At 36.8% G+C, this 24922-nt stretch overlaps 1 protein-coding gene and 1 long non-coding RNA gene across 35 annotated transcripts in view; one reads left to right on the plus strand and one right to left on the minus strand.

The window, feature by feature from the left end:
* inpp4b (inositol polyphosphate-4-phosphatase type II B) overlaps positions 1-24922 on the plus strand; it is a 405764-nt gene that overhangs the window by 372460 nt on the left and 8382 nt on the right. For 29 of the 34 annotated variants that reach the window (XM_087237863.1, XM_087237877.1, XM_087237876.1 and 26 more), the window contains 5 exons: positions 1363-1489; positions 4165-4305; positions 6850-6947; positions 10095-10207; positions 16739-16893. In XM_087237863.1, coding sequence (XP_087093989.1) covers positions 1363-1489; positions 4165-4305; positions 6850-6947; positions 10095-10207; positions 16739-16893 — 634 coding nt within the window. Of the gene's footprint in view, positions 1-1362; positions 2518-3039; positions 3292-3619; positions 4306-6849; positions 6948-10094; positions 10208-16738; positions 16894-24922 lie in introns of all 34 variants that reach the window. The other 5 variants (XR_015477093.1, XR_015477090.1, XR_015477089.1 and 2 more) reach the window with 5 other exon arrangements.
* LOC147847018 (uncharacterized) overlaps positions 1-24922 on the minus strand; it is a 919394-nt gene that overhangs the window by 238888 nt on the left and 655584 nt on the right. The gene's annotated exons all lie outside the window — the stretch shown is intronic.

Genomic DNA, 24922 nt, shown 5'->3' on the forward strand with positions numbered 1-24922 from the left:
GCACACAAACATGCCGGTCGATTGAAGTCACACTGCAGATGGATATTATCGAGGGTCTACCCAAAGTTGAAACCTCAGCATTATAACCAAGCAGTTGGAAACTACTGGAAACTACTGCAAACTACATGCTACAAAGAATACATCATCTGCGCTTGTTAAAGGAAGGATCAGTAAAGAGTAACTTACTGATGGACGTCAGGATGGGTTTCTTCCTCCATTTCTCAAGTGTAAGTACGTGCGATTAAAGTTGTTGCCTCGTTGACTCTAGCTTGCAAATGTATTTAGTTGTGATTTGTTACTTGTAACCGCGTGTACTGTATCAGGTTAACTGGCTATATTCTATTATCGCGTGCAAAGTCACGCGACGCGTGCTGCTTTGTTTACGGAGCTCCGTGGAAGAGGGTAGTGTGTGTGTGCGTGCGCTGTCGTCCAGAGGTATGTGTGTGTGTTTGTGTGTGTGCGCGCGCGCGTTGTCGCCTGAAGTTCTGTGTGTGTTTTTGTGTTTGTGTGCGCGAACGATGGCATTGTGTGTGTGTGTGTGTGTGTGTGTGTGTGTTTGTGTCTGTGAAAAGAGCAGAGTGAGACAAGCTTGGATATCTCCTCGACAGTTTTTGGAGTTTTTGCTCAATAAAATAGTTAATCGTCTAAATTTTCAAGTCCATCGTCTGTATTTACATTGACCCACTGGCAGCTAAAATCCACGCCTACACTATCGAGTGTGTATGAACTGTGATTACTTTTATATTGCTGATTAGCTGTTGTGCATTTTACTCTCTGACTGAAGGCAGTCGACCAATCGCAACGGGCTGTCATTGGTCCAATCAGCGCAGATTAGCTTCGTGCTAAGGAGGGGTTTGGGAACAAATGAATCCCTGAACGATTCATACAGGAGTCGCTGGGATAATTAGGTAAAAATAAATGCAGATTATAAGACCATGAAAGTGTTTTTTGACCTTGCATGCATATTAGACTGTTGTTGGAGACCCTTACAACCAAGATATGACCCTATTTCATGTATAATATGGGCTCTTTAAAATGATTATGTATGTATGAACAGATGATAACAACAGTTCATTTAAATAATTACCTAATATATGAATCGGCTTTCAGCTACTACACCCCTAGCTGCTGGAATCAGCTTTTTGAAGTGATCAGTTGTGCTCCAACATTAGGGACATTCAAGTCAAGACTGAAAACACATCTGTTTAGCTGTTGTTTGGGGGGGTCTGTTATTTTATCTGTTTTTAATAACCTGTTTTTGTCACGATTCGGGAAGGATGAGGGAGCGAGGACTCAAATGTCATGTCAACATACTGTATGTTGTGTGTATACTGTAGTAAGAGCAATGTGTGTGTGTCTCAGGTGAAGAGATTGGCATGCTGGAGGACATGGAGGTGGGCATCTCAGATCTGACCAGAGTGACGTTCAGGATCACAGAGGCGCTTTCTGAGGATTCAGCCAGTCTGACGCCCATCATCAGCGGTAGACGGTGAGACACACACACACACACATGTACTCGTACGTGTAGTTTACAAGGAGTCTCCATAGGCGTCATGTATTTTATCCTTATATGGTCTTATATAAGTACCCCTACCTCCTAACCCAACCAACACAGCAGATTCTGAATGTCAAAAAAATCTTGTTAAATTAAAGCATTTTAAATTACGAGGACATCTGAATGTCAAGACATGTCCTCGTAAACCTCCTTAATAGAGTACAACTAGGTCATTATACAATTTTGTATCCTTATAAACCACATAAACAGGTGCACTCACTCACATACATTGTACTTATATATTTAATTATTTGCATGTTATTGCATCTATAGTTAAGTTCTGTAATTGCAATTGTCATCACAATGTTGCCCATCTCTTACAGCATAACCCAACCTTACACCCACCCATAGCATCAAATTCTCAATCTGAAAGACATCTGAATGTCAAGACATGTCCTCGTAAACCTCCTTAATAGAGTACAACTAGGTCACCCATGTCATTATACAATTTTGTGTCCTCATAAACCACATAAACAGGTGCACACACACAAACACACACACAAAGATAGTTAATGAGTTTGAATGCATATGTGTGTTCTTAAACAGGTCTCCTACAGTCATGAACCGTGTCAGAGAGTGTTGAAATGATTGCGTCAGTGCTAGTAGGCTTGTGGGCATGATGGCACTTTACACATCCTCAGATTGTGTCCTGACTTGTAGACGTTTTGGGACTGTCTGCTTCCCTTTCTCTCTCTCAGTGCTTTCTGTCAAGTCTTTTCTGTGATGAATAGTAAAGACAAAATTACTGAGAGTTAACCTGCCCCAGACCAGGCTAGTTTCCAACCCAGGCTCATTCAGAAAATGTAGTCCTATGGACGTTTCTGGAGACCGTGAAATTTGTTCCTGGAGGTATGTTTTTTTTTGCAGTTTTTGCAGTATTTGTTTTCGCGAATCTATGAGAGGCCACTGTGTGCTCTTTTTCAAATCTCAAATTTCTCTCGCGAGTTCCATTCACGCCTGCTGTTCTCACGTAAACCCACCAGAGGCAGCTGTTGACTGACTGTCTGTCTGACTGACTGTCTGAATGACTGACTGGCCGACCGACCAATCGACTGACCCACCCTCCTCCTTTCCTAAACCCAACCAATTTTATCGATTTACCAGCCCACCCGCTCAATTCCCTAAACCCTACTGATGATTTACAAAAGCCGTCCAGACAAAGAAAAGCCCTCGTCTCATTTTTACCACGTTTTCGGATTTGACCACATTCACACCCTGTTTTTGACTTGTTTATTTTATTTTTTGGATTTTGTTTTTGTCTTACCTGATTTCTGGAACCGCTCTTCCTTGGACTTGAAGCCATCGTCATAGTGGTCAACTCCTCTTTGCGTCTCATGTCCGCCGACGTACATGACGAGCTAACAGATCAAACTGGTTGCAGCAGGAAAGCTGTCAAAGGAATGGCGTCATACCCCCCTGTAGCGTTCATTTAAAAAAAAAATGCAGACATGCGTACCTCCGGCTACATAATTCGCTGTCTCCAGAAACGTCCATGGGACTACTTTTTCAGAAGGCGCCTGGGTTGGAAACTAGCCTGGTCTGCGGCAGGTTAACTCTCAGTAATTTTGTCTTTATCATTTATCACTTGACAGAAAGCACAGAGAGAAAGGGAAGCAGACAGTCCAAAAACGTCTACAAGTCAGGACTCAATCTGAGGATGTGTAAAGTGCCATCATGCCCACAAGCCTACTGGCACTGACGCAATCATTTCAACAGCCTGTGTTGCTAGTTTCCCAGCATAAGTTGCCAGAGTAACTGAGTAACTATCGTAAATTTCATTTATGACACAGAATCCGCCATTAATAAACCTAACTTACCAAAATAAGCCTGGCTTTTTCTCTAAACTTGGTTTATGGAACAGCCCCCAGGTAAGACAAAAACAAAGGGCAAAAGATAAAATAAACAAGTAAATAACAGGGTGAGAATGTGGTAAAATCTGAAAATCTAAAAATCAGGCTGCAGCAAGGGCTTTTCTCTTTCTGGATTGCTTTTGAAAACACTGACGGTTGGGTTTACGGAAGGAGGAGGGTGCGTCAGACGATTGGTCGTTCAGCCAGTTGACAGCGGCCTCTGGTGGATTTACAGGACCAGGCGTGAATGGCACTTACTATAGAAATATGAGATATGAAAAAGTATACACAGCGCCCTCTGGTGGATTTACAAAAACTGCAAAAAAAAAATCCTCCTGGGATGTATTGGGCGCTCTCCAGAAATGTATATAGGGGTACATAATCAGAATGAGCCTGGGATGACCAAAACACCTAATTACGATTAATTAGGTGTTTTGGTCATCCCAGGCTCATTCTGATTATGTACCCCTATATACATTTCTGGAGAGCTACCAAACAGTTTTTCATCAAAGCAACAAAATGCACACTTAATCATGAAAGCATCCAACATTAATCACCAAAGCATCACAACACACAATTAACCACATAATCACAATTATTTCATAGACAATTGATCGTCTGCCAGATTTCCTTTTGGACAGTCCTAATTGCTGATATGCATGCAGTCTAAAACGAGTATCAACAGAAAAGCAGCTACTGTGTGAACCTGTGCGTGATAGTATTGATGCTGTGTGGAAATGTGACCTGTTTTAATGGCAGAGACCGTTACACTGTGGAGGTGCCTCTGCCACATGATGCCTTCCAGACGCTGCCGGATGAGCTGCGCCAGGGCAAGCTGCTACACGTCATCCCTGTGCTCTTCAATGTGGGCATCAACGAACAACAGACCATCGCTGAGAGGTACAGATGGTCTTTACATGTTATAGTACATAGCTCAATTAACGTCATTACGTCACCATTCGATGCTAGTTTCAAGCAATGCTAACAGTTTGTGTTCGTCATGGCATCATATGTGATTTACATTTAGTCTTTTAGCACAGAGGTTCTCAAAGTGGGGGTCAGGACCCCGAAGGGGTCGCCGGACAATGAGGGGGGCCGGGGGTGGGTGGGTTTATAATTGTCTGGTGGTTTCCAAAAATCTATTTATTTTTAAGAATTGCCATATTTTATCCATAACCTACTGAAAAGAAAAAATATTCGTTTATAGTTACTATATACTATATAGTTACTATAGTAGCTTATAGTTACTAGTTCTATTGGATTGCGCCCCCTGGGGTAATTACATTATATTAAAGACAACTGTGTCAGATGCAGCAGATTGACTTTATAACACCAGGTCAAACTTTCTGGCCCATTTACAGCACTGACATACATTCACAAAATTAAAAGATGAATAATTAGGTCTATTGGTGTGTGTGCGCCATTGCATGCAAGATTACTGTATTCATAAATACCTCAGAGGATATTGTGGGTCGCGAGTCACTGGCATTGTTATTTTGGGGGTTGCGGGCTGAAAAGTTTGGGAACCCCTGAATTAGCAGACACTTCTGTCCAAAGCGACTTACAAGTGAGGAGACATTCAGTGATTCAACAAGAAGAGGCAATACACACAACAAGTGCTAGTTATAGAAAATAGCATGTTTGTGCTCAGAGAAGTAAGAGTGCTGAAGTTTTTGTTTTCATAATTCGTAAATAATTTCATAAATCCAAAGTGTTTGTGTGGGTTAATAATAATAATAATAATAATAATAATAATAATAATTCCTTACATTTATATAGCACTTTTCTGGGCACTCAAAGCGCTTTACACACAATGGGGGGGATCTCCTCATCCACCACCAGTGTGCAGCATCCACCTGGATGACGCGACTGCAGCCATTTTGCGCCAGACCGCACACCACACACCAGCTGATTGGTGGAGAGGAGACAGCAATGAAGCCAATTGGAATATGGGGATGGTTAGAAGACCATGATAGACAAAGGCCAGTGGGCAGATTTGGCCAGGATGCCGGGGTTAAACCCCTACTCTTTTCGAAGGACATCCTAGGATTTTTTAACGACCACAGAGAGTCGGGATCTCGGTTTAACGTCTCATCCGAAAGACGGCGCTCACTGAGCAGTATAGCGTCCCTGTCACTATACTGGGGCATTAGGACCCACACAGACCGCAGGTTGGGCACCCCCTGCTGGCCTCACTAACACCACTTCCGGCAGCAACCTAGCTTTCCCATGTGGTCTCCCATCCAGGTACTGACCGGCGGCGACCATGCGAGAGTTGCAGTGGTTCCCAAAGTGAGGATCTCGGTGTTTAAGTTCAACTGCAGTTTGTTTCTTACATTATAAAAAATAAAAAGTTGAGTTAACGTAAATATTTAAAGCAACCTGCTGCAAAGAAATTTTCAGTTTATTAAGCTCTAGTGGTTGAAGTTGTGCCAAAATTTTTTTAAGTTGACTGAAAAGGGTGAGGCAGTGGCGCAGTAGGTAGTGCTGTAGCCTCACAGCAAGAAGGTCGCTGGGTCACTGGTTCAAGCCTCGGCTCAGTTGGGGTTTCTGTGTGTTCAGTTTGCATGTTCTCCCTGCTTTCGTGTGGGTTTCCTCCGGGTGCTCCGGTTTCCCCCACAGTCCAAAGACATGTGGTACAGGCGAATTGGGTAGGCTAAATTGTCCGTAATGTATGAGTGTGTGTGAATGTGTGTGTGTGTGGATGTTTCCCAGAGATGGGTTGTGGCTGGAAGGGCATCCGCTGTGTAAAAACTTGCTGGATAAGTTGGCAGTTCATTCTACTGTGGCGACCTCAGATTAATAAAGGGACTAAGCCTACAAGAAAATAAATGAATGACTGAAAAGGCTGTTTTAAGTCAAGTATACTTTATGGGATAATTTGGCCCAAGGTAATTTAACTTTTTACAGTGCTCAAATACAATTTCTGACATTTCTGACATTAACTTCTCATCTGTGCTTTTGTGACAAGCTCTGAGGTACTTCATCATGTCAATTTCTTTCAGAATTCTCAGCATAGTCATCGTTTCTCGCTCGCACCAAAAATATGCTCTTTTGCTCGAAGCCATTCTCATGTGTTGGTTGTCAAACGCCTGACAACTGCCGTGTGTCCGTCCTGTTGCAAAATGTAGTGAGAAGTACTACAAAACGGTAGCAGTCTGATTAAGGTTTTTACATGTCTGTCCTGCACTTCAATGATGCATCTAAAATAGGAATACTCCACATGGCATAATCCCATATCTGGTTAATATGATTATGAACTCTGATTAAGGTCATTAAAAATCGCTGTTTACATGAAGGACTAGCAATCAGAGTATTGTCTTAATCTTATTAAGTATTGGTGTCTGTGTACACATACTCAGTGAAACACTTGAAACTCAATCCCATAAGCCGTGGTGAATGTCTGAGCTCATACACTTTCTCTCTCTCTGTGTTTTCTCTCAGGTTTGGTGACATTTCTTTACAGGAGAGAATAAACCAGAAAAACTTTGAGATTCTAGAAGGTTACTATAAATCGCTGAGCAACACGCTGCCGTCGGAATGTAAGTGCCGCACTCTGTGTGATTTATAGCATGTTAAGAAGGTGCTTTTTTGAGCCAAAATGACATGCAACTGAGGAACATCGGAAATGGTTTATTGAGAAATGAGCTGAACTTGGTGTTGTCTATTGCAGGTATATTTTTTTCCCAATACAAATATAAGTCAAAGTACATTTACTTACAGAATATCATACACTTAAAACAATTCTTCAAAGAAAATACATTTCTTCATAATCAACAAGCATGTTTACTTTTCCATATATAGTTAAATAACAAATAAGTTTAGCCGGTTTGAAATGGAGCAGGATTAAGCACACTTGAGAAACAAAACGAGCTTGTTTATTTTTTTAAGTCAATGGTTTAGTTAAGTCAAGTTTATGTATAAACAAATTTCGAGAGGATCACGTGCTGATGATTGCTAGCAGCTGGATCCGCATTATCCAATTCACTACGCTCCAATCAGATGACTCCTAAACTACTATAAATACCCTGGGTTTCATTCCACTGCTATATTTGTTTTAAAGAATCCCCCCTTCCACCCCTACTCCTCCTTCTTAGATGGGAGACACGGTGGCCCAGTGGGTAGCACTGTTGCCTCACAGCAAGAATGTCTCTGGTTCCAGGCTTTACCAAACCAGCAGACATTTCTGTGTGGAGTTTGCACTTCTCCCCGTGCTCACGTGGGTTTCCCCCGGGTTCCCCGGTTTTCTCCCACCGCCTAAAAACATGCAATTAAGTTAATTGAATAATCTAAATTGGCACCATAGATATGCTTCTAGTATGTAGTTATCTTCAAGAGCAGTCACTTACTGTTTATTGGTTACTACAGCAGGGGAGTTCTCGAGATCTACCTGAGCTCAAACTCCCCTCCCGCCTTGCAACAGGAGGGAGCCCTGGGCTCGAGAATCTCATGAGCTCAGGGCTCTTTCCCGGGACAGCCTGCCAAACAAGCTTTTATAATTAATCATCAGCTAACTGTGAACTCTTGAAAGTGAAGTCGTGCATAAAACAAGTGAAAATTTTCGTTACAATTGCCAGTATTTTTTGCACAGTGGCTTTTTTTCTCATTTGAAGCATGAATCTATTTAACCTTTAGTTTTTTTTTTTTTTTGAAAACAAGACTTCTCTAGTAATCTGGATTTAAATATTTGTTCAAATAACTATTTTAGTTCAGTTGAAAATAACATTTCATTCATTTTAACTGTTGCTATCCAAACAATATATATATACAGATGAAGTCAGAAATATTAGCCTCCCCCTTTACTTTTTTCCCTAATTTCTGTTTAATGGAGAGAAGGTTTTTTCAACACATTTCTAAACATAATAGATTTAATAACTCATCTCTAATAACTGATTTATTTTATCTTTGCCATGATGACAGTAAATAATATTCGACTAGATATTTTTCTAGACACTTCTATACAGCTTAAAGTGACATTTAAAGATGTGGATCCCAGTTGTAAGAGTAACAAATAATAACTTGACTTCTAGTTGATCATTTGGAAAAGTGGCAGAAGGTAGATTTGTTTAACTGCATCCCAATTTCCACAAATACTGCAGACATACTGGAACTCGCATGTACCCAAGATTCTCAAGAAAATCAGTCAAGCTTGGTGAAGGAAAAATCATGGTTTGGGGTTACATTCAGTATGGGGGCGTGTGAGAGATCTGCAGAGTGGATGGCAACATCAACAGCCTGAGGTATCAAGACATTTGTGCTGCCCATTACATTACAAACCACAGGAGAGGGCAAGTTCTTCAGCAGGATAGCGCTCCTCCTAATACTTTAGCCTCCACGTCAAAGCTCCTGAGAGCAAAAAAGGTGAAAGTGCTCCAAGATTGGCCAGTCCAGTCACCAGACATGAACATTATTGAGCATGTCTGAAGTAAGATGGAGGCATTGAAGATGAATCCAAAGAAGCTTGATTACCTCTGTGAGTCCTGCAGGAACGCTTTCTTTGCTATTCCAGATGACTTTATTAATCAGTGATTTGAGTCAGTGCAGAGATGTATGGATGCAGTCCTCAAAGCTCATGATGGAGTCAGACACAATATTATTTGTTTCCACTGCAGCAGGACTTTATATTCTATACTGGACATTATTTCTGTTAAGTGACAAGACTTTTGTCTAAACAAGGTCAGACCTTACTGTCCTAATAAAATAATTAAAAATCAAGGCATGATCATATTTAATTTAGGTAAAATAAGTGTAATCTAGAGGCCTTTACCTTTTATAAAAGCCACTGGTCGCACTTTATATTAAGTGGCCTTAACTAATATGTTCTTACATAGTAATTAATAGTTTGTTACAATGTACTTATTGTGTAAAGACATGTATTTACTGTGTACTTATGCTTGATTAAATACCTGTATGTAACTACATCTGTAATTAACTTTTGTAATTACATTTGTAAATACACTGTTGACCATCCCTTACACCTTAACCCACCCTGAAACCTACCCACACCACCAAACCTGTCCATAACCCAACCCCTATCCCAACTCAAGAGCACCACAAGTGTTCTCAAATACATTATAAACACAGTAAGTACATTGTATTTATTTTTTTGATGTAAGTACATAGTAGTTAGGGACACTTAATATAAAGTGGGACCAAGCCACTTCTGATGCCAAATGAATATTAAATCAACTAGAATCAAGTTGTGTCGTAGTGTATTCTGTGTCATGTAAAGCAATCCTACACAGGACTTTTAAAAACATTTTTAAAAGACATACAGACTCCAAATTACAAATGCATATGCGACTTCTACAATTGCAGGATTTCGTTCTTTAGCCCTCTTTTTTATTCATGCAACACGTCCGCATGCGTCTCCTTCTCAGTGTTTAATGCTGAGCATATCGCCTCATATTTCAAGGATTCGAGTGCAGGAATTTGTTTCTCTGATATGTCAATCACGTCTGCAGAGCGTGACGGCTTCAGATGATGAATGATCCCAGCAGACGAATGCCAAACTGCATCTCAGCATGTCACATCTTGTCTTCCATCCATCTCCCTGTTTATCAGAAAAAATGTCCCTAGACTTTTTCCCATCTGATCTTTAGTACTCGTCTATACAGAGACAAAACAAGGCCTAAGCCGCAAATGCATGACATGTCAAGTGTTTCTCTCTTCTGTCTTCTGTTCAAAAGGTCTGCCGAGTTTTCAGACGCAGACGGACATTAAGGAGCTGCTGGAAACGCTCGGACAGAATGTAGTGACCAAGAAGAGGAAGAACGTGGAGATATTGTGGCTTGCAGGAACGGTGAGAGTTTGAGGAGTCTGTGCAGGAAGTGTGTGTGTGCAAGATCTTTCACAACCTCGCATTTGCAAAATGCTTGCAGGATCAGTGTGATGAATTAACATTGTCATCAAAGTTCAGAATGTTCGCTTTTTAGTCGTTTGTTTGTCCTCTGGGCATTCACGTTTGAGCAGAACATCCATCTTATTATTCTGCATGCATTAAAGCAGGGGTCTTGAACTCAAATCGGCTGGGGGATAATAATCACGGTGCTCAATTCAATTACTATTAGGGATGCACCGATACGCCAGCGATGCGGTGGCGCAGTAGGTATTGTTGTCGCCTCACAGCAAGAAGGTCACTAGGTCGATGGTTCGAACCTAGGCTCAGTTACTGTTTCTGTGTGGAGTTTGCATGTTCTCCCTGCGTTCGCGTGGGTTTCCTCCGGGCGCTCCGGTTTCTCCCACAGTCCAAAGACATGCGGCACAGGTGAATTGGGTAGGCTAAATTGTCCGCAGCGTATGAGTGTGTGTGTCTGTGTGGATGTTTCCCCGAGATGGTTTGCGGCTAGAAGGGCATACGCTGCGCAAAAATGTGCTGGATAAGTTGGTGGTTCATTCCGCTGTGGCGACCCCGGATTAATAAAGGGACTAAGCCAACAAGAAAATGAATGAATGAATGCACCGATACAATTTTTTTGGAACCGATATCAAAATTCTGAGTATCGACCGATACAAATGCAATCCCGATACTGTGCCATTTTTTTGTTTGTTTTTTTTTTGTGTTTCTTTTTAACATAATACAGTTTCTGTAGTTCTGTTGATAAACTCAAATAACATATATTCTTTAGTACAAATAACAGCCCCATAGAACTATACATGACAGACGGCACTTAAAACATGATGCTTACTATAAACTATGGGCTGCATTATTGGAGCATTCGTTATGACATTGATATGATCTGCTATGGTCCAGCTTATGTTTCCTTTTTTTAATATAAAGATTTTTCTTTGAAATCTGCAATAGGCTACCACTATTGACTCTAATAGTTGGTAAAATAACCTGCCTTTTAGCTAAGCCTACATATAGCTAGACTAAACTAAACCGTCTGAGGCCAGTTTTACTTAATAATCCCTCGTCTAAACTCATCGGGAGTGAGACAGAGAAACTAAAAGCATGTCTGAACAATTATTTTTTTGTCTGACAAATTATTTTTTTAAGCGAATTTTGCTTGGTATATATTGTTGGTTATTTCAGTGTATTTTTGTTAGTCAGTTATCCACAAAATAAACAAGAATATTTGAGGTGGAGTTCAAAACAAGGTCTGCTTATATGCTTCAGTGCACAAACTGACAAACAGGTCTGTTCAATAAACTATTAATTTAATAAAATGACAGTAAAATATTCACAGGCTACTCTGAAAGCTCCTCCATGAACCGCCACCTTATCGTGGTGAAGGGGTTTTAGTGCCTGAGTAATCCTAAGAGCTATGTTGTCAGGGGTTAATGCCCCTGGTAGGGTCTCCCAAGGCAAACATGTCTTAGGTGACAGGTCAGACTAAGCACGGTTCAAAAACCCCTTATGAGTTTAGTGACATCAAAGACTGTGACGTCGCCTGGTATGGCCCAGCCGGGGCCCCACCCTGGAGCCACGGAATCAGGCCGGACTTAGCCCGTAGGAGCGACGTGGGACCATCCTCCCGCAGGCCCACCACCTGCAGGGGTGCATTGTGGAACAGGTGGTGGTCGAAGGTTAGGACCAGTAATTAGTAATAGGACCAAGACTTAGTAATCAGTGCGTTTATGATCTGTCCAATATATATATAAATAGACTACTCTAAAACTGTGAATATTCATTCATTCATTCATTTTCTGCCGCTTTTCCTGGGCCGGTTTGCGGGGGCAGCAGTCTTAGGAGAGAACCCCAGACTCCCCTCTGTCTGGAAAGAGGGAAGTCTGGGGTTTTCTTCTAAGATTGCTGCCCCCGCGACCCGGCCCCGGAAAAGCGGCAGAAAATGAATGAATGAGTGAATGAATATTCACAGTTTCAGAGTAGTCTATTTTAGGCTAAATGATTTTCTGTTAATGACAATCCATCTGTGCCCGTCAGTTTCACTTTTATTAATTTAATCAACTAATTTGCACTTAAAGTATTCTCCTGGGAAGAATAAATTCATTCGGAAGAATGAGAGAACAGAAACTTATTGTGAGAATAATCTTATGGAGTGGCGCATGTCGCGTCTGCACAGCCCGTCAGTGAGACACAGTGCGCAGCCCTCCAGTATACGAACACTTTTAAAACCGAGCAACACAAAGGGTAGAAATCAGTGCGTTTTTTGGATCTGTTCAATATATTATTGACCCTCTCTAATTTAAAGTTTCAGGTAGGCCTACTTTGTGTGTGAAGAGCAGGTAATAATCCTCTCTCCTCCAGTGTTGCGAATGCGATCTGCTGATAACAGACACAGCGCAACATGATTGAGAAGCTTTATGTTGCAGGTCAAAATATACCCATTTAGTGCAAAACAAAATGCATTTCTCCACTGATTACTTATGATTACAGGAACAAATAATCTTGGAGAGAGTTTCATATGTTGTCATGAGCGTGACATGCAGTTTGAATTGTGAATGAATGGAGAATGATTGACAGGCACTTGAATTTAAGCACTTGAATATTCATCTGTGCTTCACATTAAACTACAGAATGGCTTCAGAACATTTGGGATATAGTAAGCCTACATGACAACTTTCTAGGCACTAAATACTATATTACTAATAGTATTAATAGTACCAATAATATTACTAATAGTTCCTTTTTATACAAATATGAGGGAAATCTATTAAATGAGACAAAATTTGTATGGAATATTTAAAAAATGAGGTAGCACAATGGCTCAGTGGTTAGCACTGTTGCTTTACAGCAAGAACATCACTGGTTCGAGACCCGGCTGGGCCAGTTGGCATTTCTGTGTGGAGTTTGCTTGTTCTCCCCGTGTTGGTGTTGGTTTCCTTCGGGTGCTCCGGTTTCCCCCTCAGCCCAAACACATCCGCTCTAGGTGAACTGGGTAAATAAAATTGTCTGTAGTGTATGAGTGTGTGTGTGTGTGTGTGTGTGTGAATGAGTGTGTATGGGTGTTTGCCAGTACTGGGTTGCGGCTGCAAAGACATTCACTGCGTAAAACATATGCTGGAATAGTTAGTGGTTCATTCCGCTGTGGACACCTCTGATAAAAAAGGGACTAAGCCGAAATAAAATGATTGAATGAATGTTATTAATTAATAAATGCTCAGTTTTTGGCAGACTGATAGTTTTTTTTTTTTTTGACTCTCAAAGTGCCGACAGCCATTGCTGACTTTCATTATATAACAACAATTTCAGCTAAAAATATTGAAGAATCAGCAAACATTCACTTCCGGCCTTTTTCCTTTTATTAAATCCAGTACTAAATGGAAACGTCTCCCCTTTGTATTATAACTGACTGAACAAACCAGAAAACACACTTCCTCCCATGAATGAATTGGACATCAGAGACATTATTATAACAATCACACATTCTTTTAAAAACCCCGGGTCCGAGAGGAAACTCACTGTGTATTTTGTTTGGCAGTATGTGCAGTACAGTGTAATAATATCCGCTAATGAATAGCTTCCATATTTCATGATTCACTGTTTTTCTTTTCATGTATTTGTGGTTGTGAACTGCATTATGGGATGTTGATCTCTGATCTGTTGACTTTTGATGTGGAAATTAAACTCTGCAGCTTAACAAAGAGACTTACTGACATTTTAGTACTTTTAGTAAATTTAAGTCATTTGAAACACTGCATAAGAGTGAGTAGCACGTTCACCTCACAGCAAGAAGGTCGCTGGTTCGAGCCTCGGCTGGTTCAGTTGGGGTTTCTGTGTGGAGTTTGCATGTTGTCCCTGCGTTCGCGTGCGTTTCCTCCGGGTGCTCCAGTTTCCCCCGCAGTCCAAAGACATGTGGTATAGGGGAATTGGGAAAACAAAATTGTCTGTAGTGTACGAGTGTGTGTGTGTGAATGAGTGTGTATGGATGTTTCCCAGTGATGGGTTGCAGCTGGAAGGGCATCCGCTCTGTAAAAAAACATATGCTAGATAAGGTGGCGATTCATTCCGCTGTGGCGACTCCAGATTAATAAAGGGACTAAGCCAAAAAGAAAGTGAATGAATGAATGAAACACTGCATAAGTAATAATATATAAAGACTTAAGTATATAAAATAAGAGAAAATGGACTGGCAGGTTTTGTAACATAATATAAAACACCAACCCAGACAATATATTACTTCAAACTTCTGATAAATGTCAATGAAAGTACTTCTTTTGTTTACTTTTTAACATTAAAAGGTGTTGAAGGAAAGATCAAGCCCCCATAATGCAATGCACTAGCCTAAATGTACTAGGGGAAAACATGAATCACATAAGGACAGTTGTTAATGTACAGATATATTTTACTGTGTATATTCAATATACCAGTACATCCACACAAAAATGACCATGTTTTTAGAGGAAAATTGTAGTAAACATGTTTTTGGTATATTGACTTCCATTTTTATAACCACAGTTTTACTACAGTAACTACAGTAAAATTGTGCTTAGTGTTGCAAGACTGCAGGTATACCAGTGGAAGTCAATGCAAGGCAATGTACCAAAAACATGGTTATTACAATTTTACTATTAAATAAAAACATGGCTAAATTTCTTAAGCGTAGTACCTGTAGTAATACAAATAGAAGTCAATGCGCCAAATAACATAGTTATTACAATTTTACTGTTAAAAAAAACATGGGTTATTTTCCAAAGCAGTCTCATTTAGAAAATGTAGCCCTATATACATTTCTGGAGATCGTGAATTATGTACACTGAAAAAAGTGTTGCATGCAGAACTGTTGCAAACAATTTATTTGTGTTGAATTTAAACAAATTTAATTTAATAATGTTCAACTTAAATTTTTTTGTTTAAATTCAGCCCAAATAAATCATTTACAACCACTTAACGTAAAAAAAAAAAAAAAAACAGTAAACCCAAGGAATCATCTTTGAATAATTTTTTTCAGTGTAACCAGACGAACATATGGCTGCATTTCGTCTTTAAAACGAACGCTACAGGGCGGTATGAAGCTGTTACTTTTGCTGCTACCAGCTGACCGATTACCTCTGTATGGACGGCTCTTCTCACTGAAAAAAGCGTTGCATGCAGAACTGTTGCAAACAATTTATTTGTGTTGAATTTAAACATTCAAATTAAGTTTAATAACGTTCAACTTAATTTGTTTGTTTAAATTCAGCCCAAATAAATTGTTTACAACCACTTAAGGTAAAAATTTTTTTTAAATCCAATGAATCATCTTTGAATAATTTTTTCAGTGCACTGTTACTGGTTTGTTTAGTGGCTTACTGCATATGTCAGCAGACTCAAAGAGCAAAGAATCACCAAGTGGCGACACTCAATAGAACGTTCCATTGCAACAGCAGCGCCCAGCAACAGCCCTGCGATTCCACCGTTTTGGAGTGAAAGTGTTTAGCCGTGCATGGGATCTTATTGCTGTCGCGATGACGAGCAGCTGCTTTGTTTTTTATTTATTTATTTCAAAAGCTTTTAAAGCTGAAATACAACCTGAAAGACGACAATACAATACTTACTATCAAAAGACTGGTGCTTATCAGGACTTTTAATAGTTTATTTTACAGACTTGTTTAATATATTTTAACCCTATTTGTTTTCTTGAAATGGTAATTTTTAGGTGAAATTAATTTCATAGTTCAAGCACTGGCATAACAAATGAATACTGACATGTTAAGTTAAATTAACATGACTTTTAAAATATGTTGATAACAGACTGACAGTACTTTTGTTGCTGTATTATGTTATAATAGTATATAGTATTTTTTACAGTGTTTTCTGTTAAAGAAAAACTAATAAAACTTTTACGTAAAAAGCCAATTTGTCCACAATGATTGAATTCTGACACATAAATTCATCATTTTTTATTCATGATTTTTAATGCCTTCATTAAAAATCACGGAGGCCATACAAACTAAAATAAATAAAGTAAAAGTTTGGTCGGATTGGTTGGTCGGTCAGTCAGTCATTCAGTCCGTCAGCAACAGCAGCCTCTGGTGGATATACAAGAGAACTGCAGGCATGAATGGAACTCACGAGAGAAATTCAAAATCTTAAAAAGCATGCACAGCGCCCTCTGGTGGATTTGTAAAAATAAAAACTACAAAAAAAAAGTACCTTCTGGGATATATTTGGCGCTCTCAAGAAATATATATAGAGGTACGTAATCAGAATAAACCTGAGTTTAAAAAAAAATTAAAAATGAGTACTATAATTTTACTTTTAACAAAAAAATTTCATTTTCGTCAGGGTAGTAAATGCAGTTGTACAAATAGAAGTCAATGCGCCCAGTGAGCCCAATATAATCATAAAAAAGCATGATTCATTTATGCAAGGGCATGAGCTCAAACTCTAAACACCATATTGAGAAAGAGAAAGTGTACTCAATGGTCTGTCTGTGTGTGTTGTCAGATCTGTCGACGGATGAATGGTATCCGCTTCACCAGCTGTAAAAGTGCCAAAGACCGGACGTCAATGTCGGTGACGCTGGAGCAGTGCTGTCTGCTGCGGGACGAGCATCAGCTCAATAAAGACTACTTTGTGCGCGCTTTGGACTGCATGAGGAGGTAAGAGGAGTCCACATCCATCATTCCTCCAGCATGCATAAGTACATTCAACTTAAACCCTTCACTATACAAGTGCATCTGGTCAGACTGGGTTTTTCACAGATGAAAGCCATTTAAAGGGACTGTTCACCCCAAAATGACAATTTGTTTATTATTTACTCATCCTCAAGTGGTTATAAATCTTTATGAGTTTCTTTCTTCTATTGAACTCAAAAGGAGATATTTTGAATAAAGCTGAAAACCTGTAACTGCTGACTTCAATAGTAGGAAAAACAAAGGAAGTCAATGGTTACAGGTTTTGAGGAAGTTTTCAGTACATCTGAAACAGAAGAAAGAAACTTTTAATGAGTTGAAACAAGTAAAGGGTGTGAAAATGATGACATAATTAAATTAAATTAAATTAAATTAAATTAAATTAAAATAATCTTTTAGGTTAACTATCACTTTAAATATTTCTTTCAGTTTATAGACCGCAGGTCAGGTTTGTAAATTCTCTTGTGTCCTCTAAGGCTGCATTTGTTTCATATAACATCAGGAAAATTGTGAAATATTATTTTAAATTTAAAGATAGTCGTCTAAGTGAATATTTTTAAATGTAATGTATTCCTATGATTCAAAGCTTTCATAACCTTTCCAGGCTTCAGTGTCACACGATCCTTCAGAAATCAATCTTGTGATGATTTAATGCTCACAAAATATTCGTTTTTTATTATGAATGCTGAGAACAGTTTTTATTGCTGGAAAAAACATTTTGATTATTTTTTTTTTATTATTGTTCTTTATTATATGGCATAAACATATATTTCAAGAGTTCACACTTCTGTTCATTTACAATAAGCTTGTTTGGCATGCTGTCCCAAGAGAAACCTCTGAGCTCAAGGAATCCACGAGCCCTGGGCTCCCTCCTGTTTGCAGGGCGAGAGGGGAGATTGAGCTCAGGTAGATCTCAAAAACTCCCCAGCTCAAGTGGCTAAGGTCAACTCCTTTGAGAAGAAAAAATACTCATACTGGGAGCCAGACAATAGTGCCCATTTGGCTTAGTCTGTTTACATATGACACATATATTTGGACGGTAGGGGGAAACCCATGTGGATACAGGGAGAACATGCAAACTCCACACAGAAACTCCAACCGGTCCAGTAAGTACCAGAGCCGGTGGTGTTCTTACAGTGGGGCAACAGTGCTAACCACTGGGCCTCTGCCGCAAAATCTAGGTGAAAAGGAGAAGGGAAGGAAGGGCGGTTTCTTCCAGATGAAGATAGTTTTGGATTTAAGACTGGGGTTATTTATAGTGACTTTGGAATCATCCGATTGGATCATTTTGAAGAATCTCCCCTACCACCCCTACTCCTCCTCCTTTCCTAGATGGGTGGCATGGTGGCGCAGTGGTTAGAACTGTTGCCTTACAACAAGAACGTCACCGGTTGTAGTCCTTACCAAGCCAGCTGACATTCTGTGCAGAGTTTACACGTTCTCCCTATGCTCACATGGGTTTCCTCCGTGTTCCCCGGGTTCCTCCCACCGTCCAAAAACATGCAACTTAAGTTAACTGACTTATCCAAATCCGCACCATAGACATGCACCTAGTATATAGTTCTCTCTTAAGAGCAATCACTATCTGTTCATTATCTACTACAGCAGGGGAGTTCTTGAAATCTACCTGAGCTCAAACTCCCATCTAGCCTTGCAAATGGGAGGGAGCCCCGGGCTCGAGGATCTTCTAAGCTCAGGGCTCTCCCCCGGTACAGCATGCCAAACAAGCTTTATAATCAATCATCAGCTAAGTGTGAACTCTTGGAATTAGTTTATAAGTTAACTTCAGATCAAATATAAATCTAATTGGGTCTGTTTAATGCATCTCTTGGTGAATAACAAAATACATTTGAATTGAAATGTATCAAGAAATATTAAGCATTATATTTAAGCATTATATATAGCATTATATCTGCATATTGTACTCCTTACATATGTTTAAATCTGCATATTGCACTGATTTCTGATGGATCATGTAAACCAAAAGACTTGAGAAATGATGCTGAAAAATTCTGCTTTTGATATACATTCAAATAGAAACACATATAAAAACAAACATTTTACTATATTGTTAAACAAATAAATGCAGCCCTGATGAGCAAAAGTGTCCAATATTTATTGTACATCCTATTGATTCCACACTTTTGCTCAGTAGTAATATACAATACACAGTGCGAATGGTATGCACACTTGGAGTTTGGTTAACATCCAAGCCAGCGTGTCTAATGGGTAAAGATTAACAGATACAGAAGCTAAAGGACATTGACTCTCACTTCCCGAAGTGAGTCTGAAAGGAGAGAGCAAGTACTGAATGTTCAAATGCAGCACATGTTGTTGTTGTACTGTGACAAGTTTCATGAGATTGAGTGAATCCACACTGTGGGGAAACTTACACAAAAGAAGATTCACATTGATGATGGGCCAAAAAAAAAACATCTGCTTTTGAGGAGATTTCATTACACGCCTGCTTCAAAATGCTGGGGATTGAAGCTCTGTGAAGAAACTTTCATTTTAGGCAAGTCCTACAGCAGCTGCTCTCTTTAGTAGAAAAGGAATTGAATGATGCCAATAAATCCAGTGGGAGATCATATCAGTCTAATATTTTTAATTATAAATGACTAGTAAATTCAGTACGGTACTATTTTTGTTTAGAAATGAATACTATAAAATAAATAGTTGTGTATTTTAAATCTTATTTGTACAAGTACATTGAGAAAACGATTCATTGGATTTACTCAGTTTAATTAAGGTACGTGTTTGCAAACAATTGATATGGGCTGAATTTAAACAAACAAATGAAGTTGAACAGTACTCAATTTAATTTGTACGTTTAAATTCAGCTCAAAACAGTTGTTTGCGAACACTTACCTAAAAACATTGAGTAAATGCAAAGGTTTATTTTTTACAGTGTAGTTTAATTTAAGAATACATAGCAACAAGCTTGATAAGCAAAACTAAATCTGTGACGTTCTTAATTATAGATTAATTATTATTATTATTATTATTATTATTATTATTATTATTATTAACAATATTATTATTATTATTATTATATTAATTAAATGCTGCTTCATTTGGTTCATAAATTATTATTATTATATAAATTATAATTGCTAAAATTGTAGCTTAGTGTTTTGCACAGTATTTGTATTTAATGTGTTTTAAAGCAGCAGGTTTTTTTTTTCACAAGTGATTTTATGTTACATTTTTCAATAATTACCAACAATAACAACGCAACAATAAAAAATACAAATAATAAGCATGATAATACAAAGAAAATAATGGTTATAATAATTAAAGTAAAGAAAAATAGATAATTAAAAAATTAAAAATTAAGTTATTATTAAAAAACAATTAGGGCAAATTCAGTTCAATTCAGTTCACCTTTATTTGTATAGCACTTTTACAATGTAAATTGTGTCAAAGCAGCTTCACACAGAAGATCATAGTAAATTGAAACAGTGTAGTTCAGTTTTCATTGTTTAAGTTCAGTTCAGTTTATCTCAGTTCAGTGTGGTTAATAATCACTACTGAGAGTCCAAACACTGAAGAGCAAATTAATCGATGCACATAAACAGGTTCAATGAAAATACAAAGAGACAGTCAATAGGAGTCGTGAGCATATTAAGCATTACACTGTAAGCAGCAGGGTTTTAACAAAGGATTTTGTCAGCTGGAATAAAATAAATGTTATTATTGGAATAAACTATAGTATTGAAAATAAATGTCTTTTATAGCAATAACTTACAGATATTTATTTTTCATTTGATTTATCTTCGTCTGCTTGTTATGAACTCCAATTTATAATACACGTCTCGGGAAGGGGGAGCAACATAAAAATGACACGCTACTCAAGAAGTACAATTCCCTATTCATTTAGAGACAAAAATATGTGTCTTTTACCAAAATAAAATCGCAACAAAAATTTACAGTTGAAGTCAGAATTAATAGCCCCCCTGAATTATTAACCCTGTTAATAATTCAGGGGGGAGAAGATTTTTTTCAGAGAAGATTTTTTTCAGAGAAGATTTTTTTCAACACATTTCTAAACATAATAGTTTTAAAAACTCATCTCTAATCACTGATTTATTTTATCTTTGCCATGATGACAGTAAATAATATTTGACTTGTTATTATTCAAGACACTTCTATACAGCTTAAAGTGACATTTAAAGGCTTAACTAGGTTAATTAAGTTAACTAGGCAGGCTAGGGTAATTAGGCAAGTTGTTGTGTAACGATGGTTTGTTCTGTAGACTATATAGAAATACAGCTTAAAGGGGCTAATTATTTTGACTTTAAAATATTTTTTACAAATTTTAATTTCTTTTATTCTAGCTGAAATAAAACAAATCAGACTTTCTCCAGTAGAAAAAATATGATCAGACATACTGTGAAAATTTGCTTGCTCTGTTAAACATCATTTGGCAAATATGAAAAAAAAAGGCGAATAATTCTGACTTCAACTGTATATAAAGATTTACTCAATCAAAATAATTTAACAAACAAACATAACAAAACATAGATCAACAAGAATGAAATGAAACAGCAACAACACCAGGATGGCTCCTCAGCAGCGGCTGCACAAGACGCGCACAGAGTTCTCAAACCTTCATCAGGACAGCAAGATACTTGGAGATTCTCAGCAAGTACGAGTCATGCTCGCAATAGAGCAAAACACAGGAGGATCAGTCACACACGCACTGGAAACAAAGAGCCACACAGCACAGCTTTCGCTTATAAAGCCAACGGTTTGAGTTAGCCGCAGGTGCAAGGCGGAGTTAGCCTCAAAGAAAAAAGAAATACCAATTAATATCAAAAACACTATAATAATAATAATAAATAATAATAATAATAATAATAATAATAATAATAATAATAATAACAATAACAACAATAATAATAAAAATAATAACAATAATTAACAATAATAATAATAATAATAATGAACAAATAATTACTGGACCATAATACTGCTAAAGTCATCATAATAATAAAAATAAAATGTATAAAAAAATAAAATACAGTAGTGTCTCAATAATATTAAAATGGTACTCTCTTTAAGATAAAGCAATCCCAGAATAAAACTGTAATTTTATCAAAATAGTATTATAATTTTTTATTATATTATTATCATTTATTTGTATTATTATACTGTATATTTTATATTATAACATATTTATCATATTATTAATATATCTTTTATAATATTATTATTATATTTTATCAGCATATTAGTATCATTTATTTTTATTATTTTATTGTGTGTTTTTGCATATTATTACAAAATATTTTTATTAGCATATTATGATATATTTTTATTACCATATTTTATCATATACTGTATTTTTCTCATATTATTAGCATACAGTTATCATATATTTGTATTATCACATTATTATCATATATTTTTATTAGCATATTATTACAATATATTTTTATTATCATATTATCATGTATTTATTATCATATTTTTATCATATACTGTATTAATATCATATTAGCATACTGTTATCATATTTTTGTGTTATCATATTATTATCATTATATTTATTAGCATATTATTATCATATATTTTATTGTCATATTATTATCTTATATTTTATTGTCATTATTATCATATATTTTATTTTCATTATTATCATATATTTTTGTTAGCATATTATTATCATTTGTTTTTGTTAGCATATTATTATCATATATTTTTATTGTCATTATTATCATATAATTTTATTAGCATATTATTAGCATAGATTTTATTGTCGTATTATTATCTCATACTGTATTATCATATTATTATAATATTTTTATGAGCATATTATTATCATATATTTGTATTATTATTGTTGTGTATTTTTATTGTCACATTATCATATGTTTGTATTAGCATATTATTATTGTATATTTTTATTGTCATATTATTATCATAAATTTTTATCAGCATCATTTAATTGTATATTTTTATTGTCATATTATAATCATATATTTTTTGTCATAATAATATAATATATATTTTTAGCATAGTATTATCACGTTTATTATCATATTTTTATCCTATACTGTATTATTATCATATTATTAGTGTATTATTACCATATATTTGTAGTATCATATTATTATTATTATTATTTGTGTTATATTATTATAGATTTTATTATAATATTATTGTCATGTATTTTTATTATCATTATTAGTATTATAGGTTTTATTATTATATTATTGTAATATTTTATTATCATATTATTATAATTTATTAGTATTATGTTATTTTGTATTTTTATTAGCACATTATTACTATATATTTTATTATCATATTATTGTTATATATTTTATTATCATATTATTATCATAAACTGTATTATCATATTGTAATATTTTTATCAGCATATTATTATCGTATATTTCTATTATCATATATTTTCATTAGAATATTATTGTATAATTTTCATATGGATTTATTAATAATTTTTTTCAGTGAACATGAACTGTTGTAGTTTATTAAAGACACAAAGCCCTCGCTGCACATCAGCTACACCTTCAGCAAACCTCCTAATACCTGCAGCACGACAACTAAATGATCATTTATCATCATTAAAAACTCATTGCATCCAAAACAACTGAAAATAAAACAGAACAATATAACTAAAGCAATGTCCACTGAGCTGAGCGAGAGCGCTTCTCCTCTCTTAAACTGAACAGTCGCATCATCGATGACGTAAGCATACTCGGGCTGACGTAAGCGCTTCACGGTTTAAGGCAAGCCTAGTGTGAGTCCACCCTAAGGGAAATCTTTTTATTTCCACACATTGAGCTTTGCTGCTGCCTGCAGTGTCAACAAACCCACTTACACAAACATCATTGTTCTCAAGGGTGCTTTTGTTCCTGAAGTGATCTAGTTTTCTTGAAAATAATTTCTCAGCTATTAGCAAATGCCTCAAACTGCCTTGCATTTTTAATATGGTTTTTAGTAGCACGTTGCATATTAATAACCATGCAAAAATACTAATAAGCTGACTTCTGCATATGCATGATTCATTTAACATTCATAATGCATTCAAAATCTGCATATAGTATTCCAAATGAGTCCAAAATGACCCCAATTTGTGTGTGTACCTTGTATTCCTTACATTATGGGGACCAAATGTCCCCATGTGTATAGCAATGGCTTGTAGGGGACTTTTTTTTTGTCAGAAAAGACCTGAATGCATTATTAATGTTAAATACTCTCCTCCCATTCAACTGGCATCAATAAATATATACGCAATGTCAAAAAAGAACCCTCCTCTTTATCTAAAATGTTCCTCAAATCCAGATAGTAGTGTTTTTTTATATGTAAAGAGGGTTTGTTAGCACATCTCGCTCAAAAGATATTGCTTAATGAGATGTAAGCAGAGAAAATAAGCACAATGACAGGCAAGTTTCTTCCCTAAAAGATACGTATGGTGTGTGCATGTGTTTTGCGGTGGCTGAACCGGTCTGCAGAAATAGTTCACAGTCAGGAGTTGAAGCTGATTTGACGTGTGTAACTCGTCCACTGAACGTCAAGCATTCACTCTGACAATACAATCAGATATAGAGCAAATCTGGGACAATAACAAAACCATTTCATCCCTTTTACAAAAGAATCAGCACACACACAATGACTATTGTTCCTCTTGTAATCATAAAGCAGGTTTGGTGACCTTAAATGACCTGACCTACTTATGAAAATATATATTTATTCATTTACAAATACATGTTCATTAATTTATAGATATAAAAATATATACTTAAACATTTTTAGAGCTTAAATTATAGAGATGAATACATTTAATATAGATTTTGAGCACAGAGCTCACTGTGATTGACAGGTGTTTTTAATACAGTATGTGCTCAACGTAAAAGCTGTCAACATAAGTGTTTAGCTATGACAATAAAGGGTGTTCCCTAAAGGCACATTTCACCTGATTTCTTTCATCATCTACCTAATACACACCTGTTTGCATTTTCTTTTGTCT

The sequence above is a fragment of the Danio rerio genome, chromosome 1 (genome assembly GCF_052040795.2).
Source record: "Danio rerio strain M-AB ecotype USA chromosome 1, GRCz13ab, whole genome shotgun sequence".
NCBI classification, from domain to species: domain Eukaryota; kingdom Metazoa; phylum Chordata; class Actinopteri; order Cypriniformes; family Danionidae; genus Danio; species Danio rerio.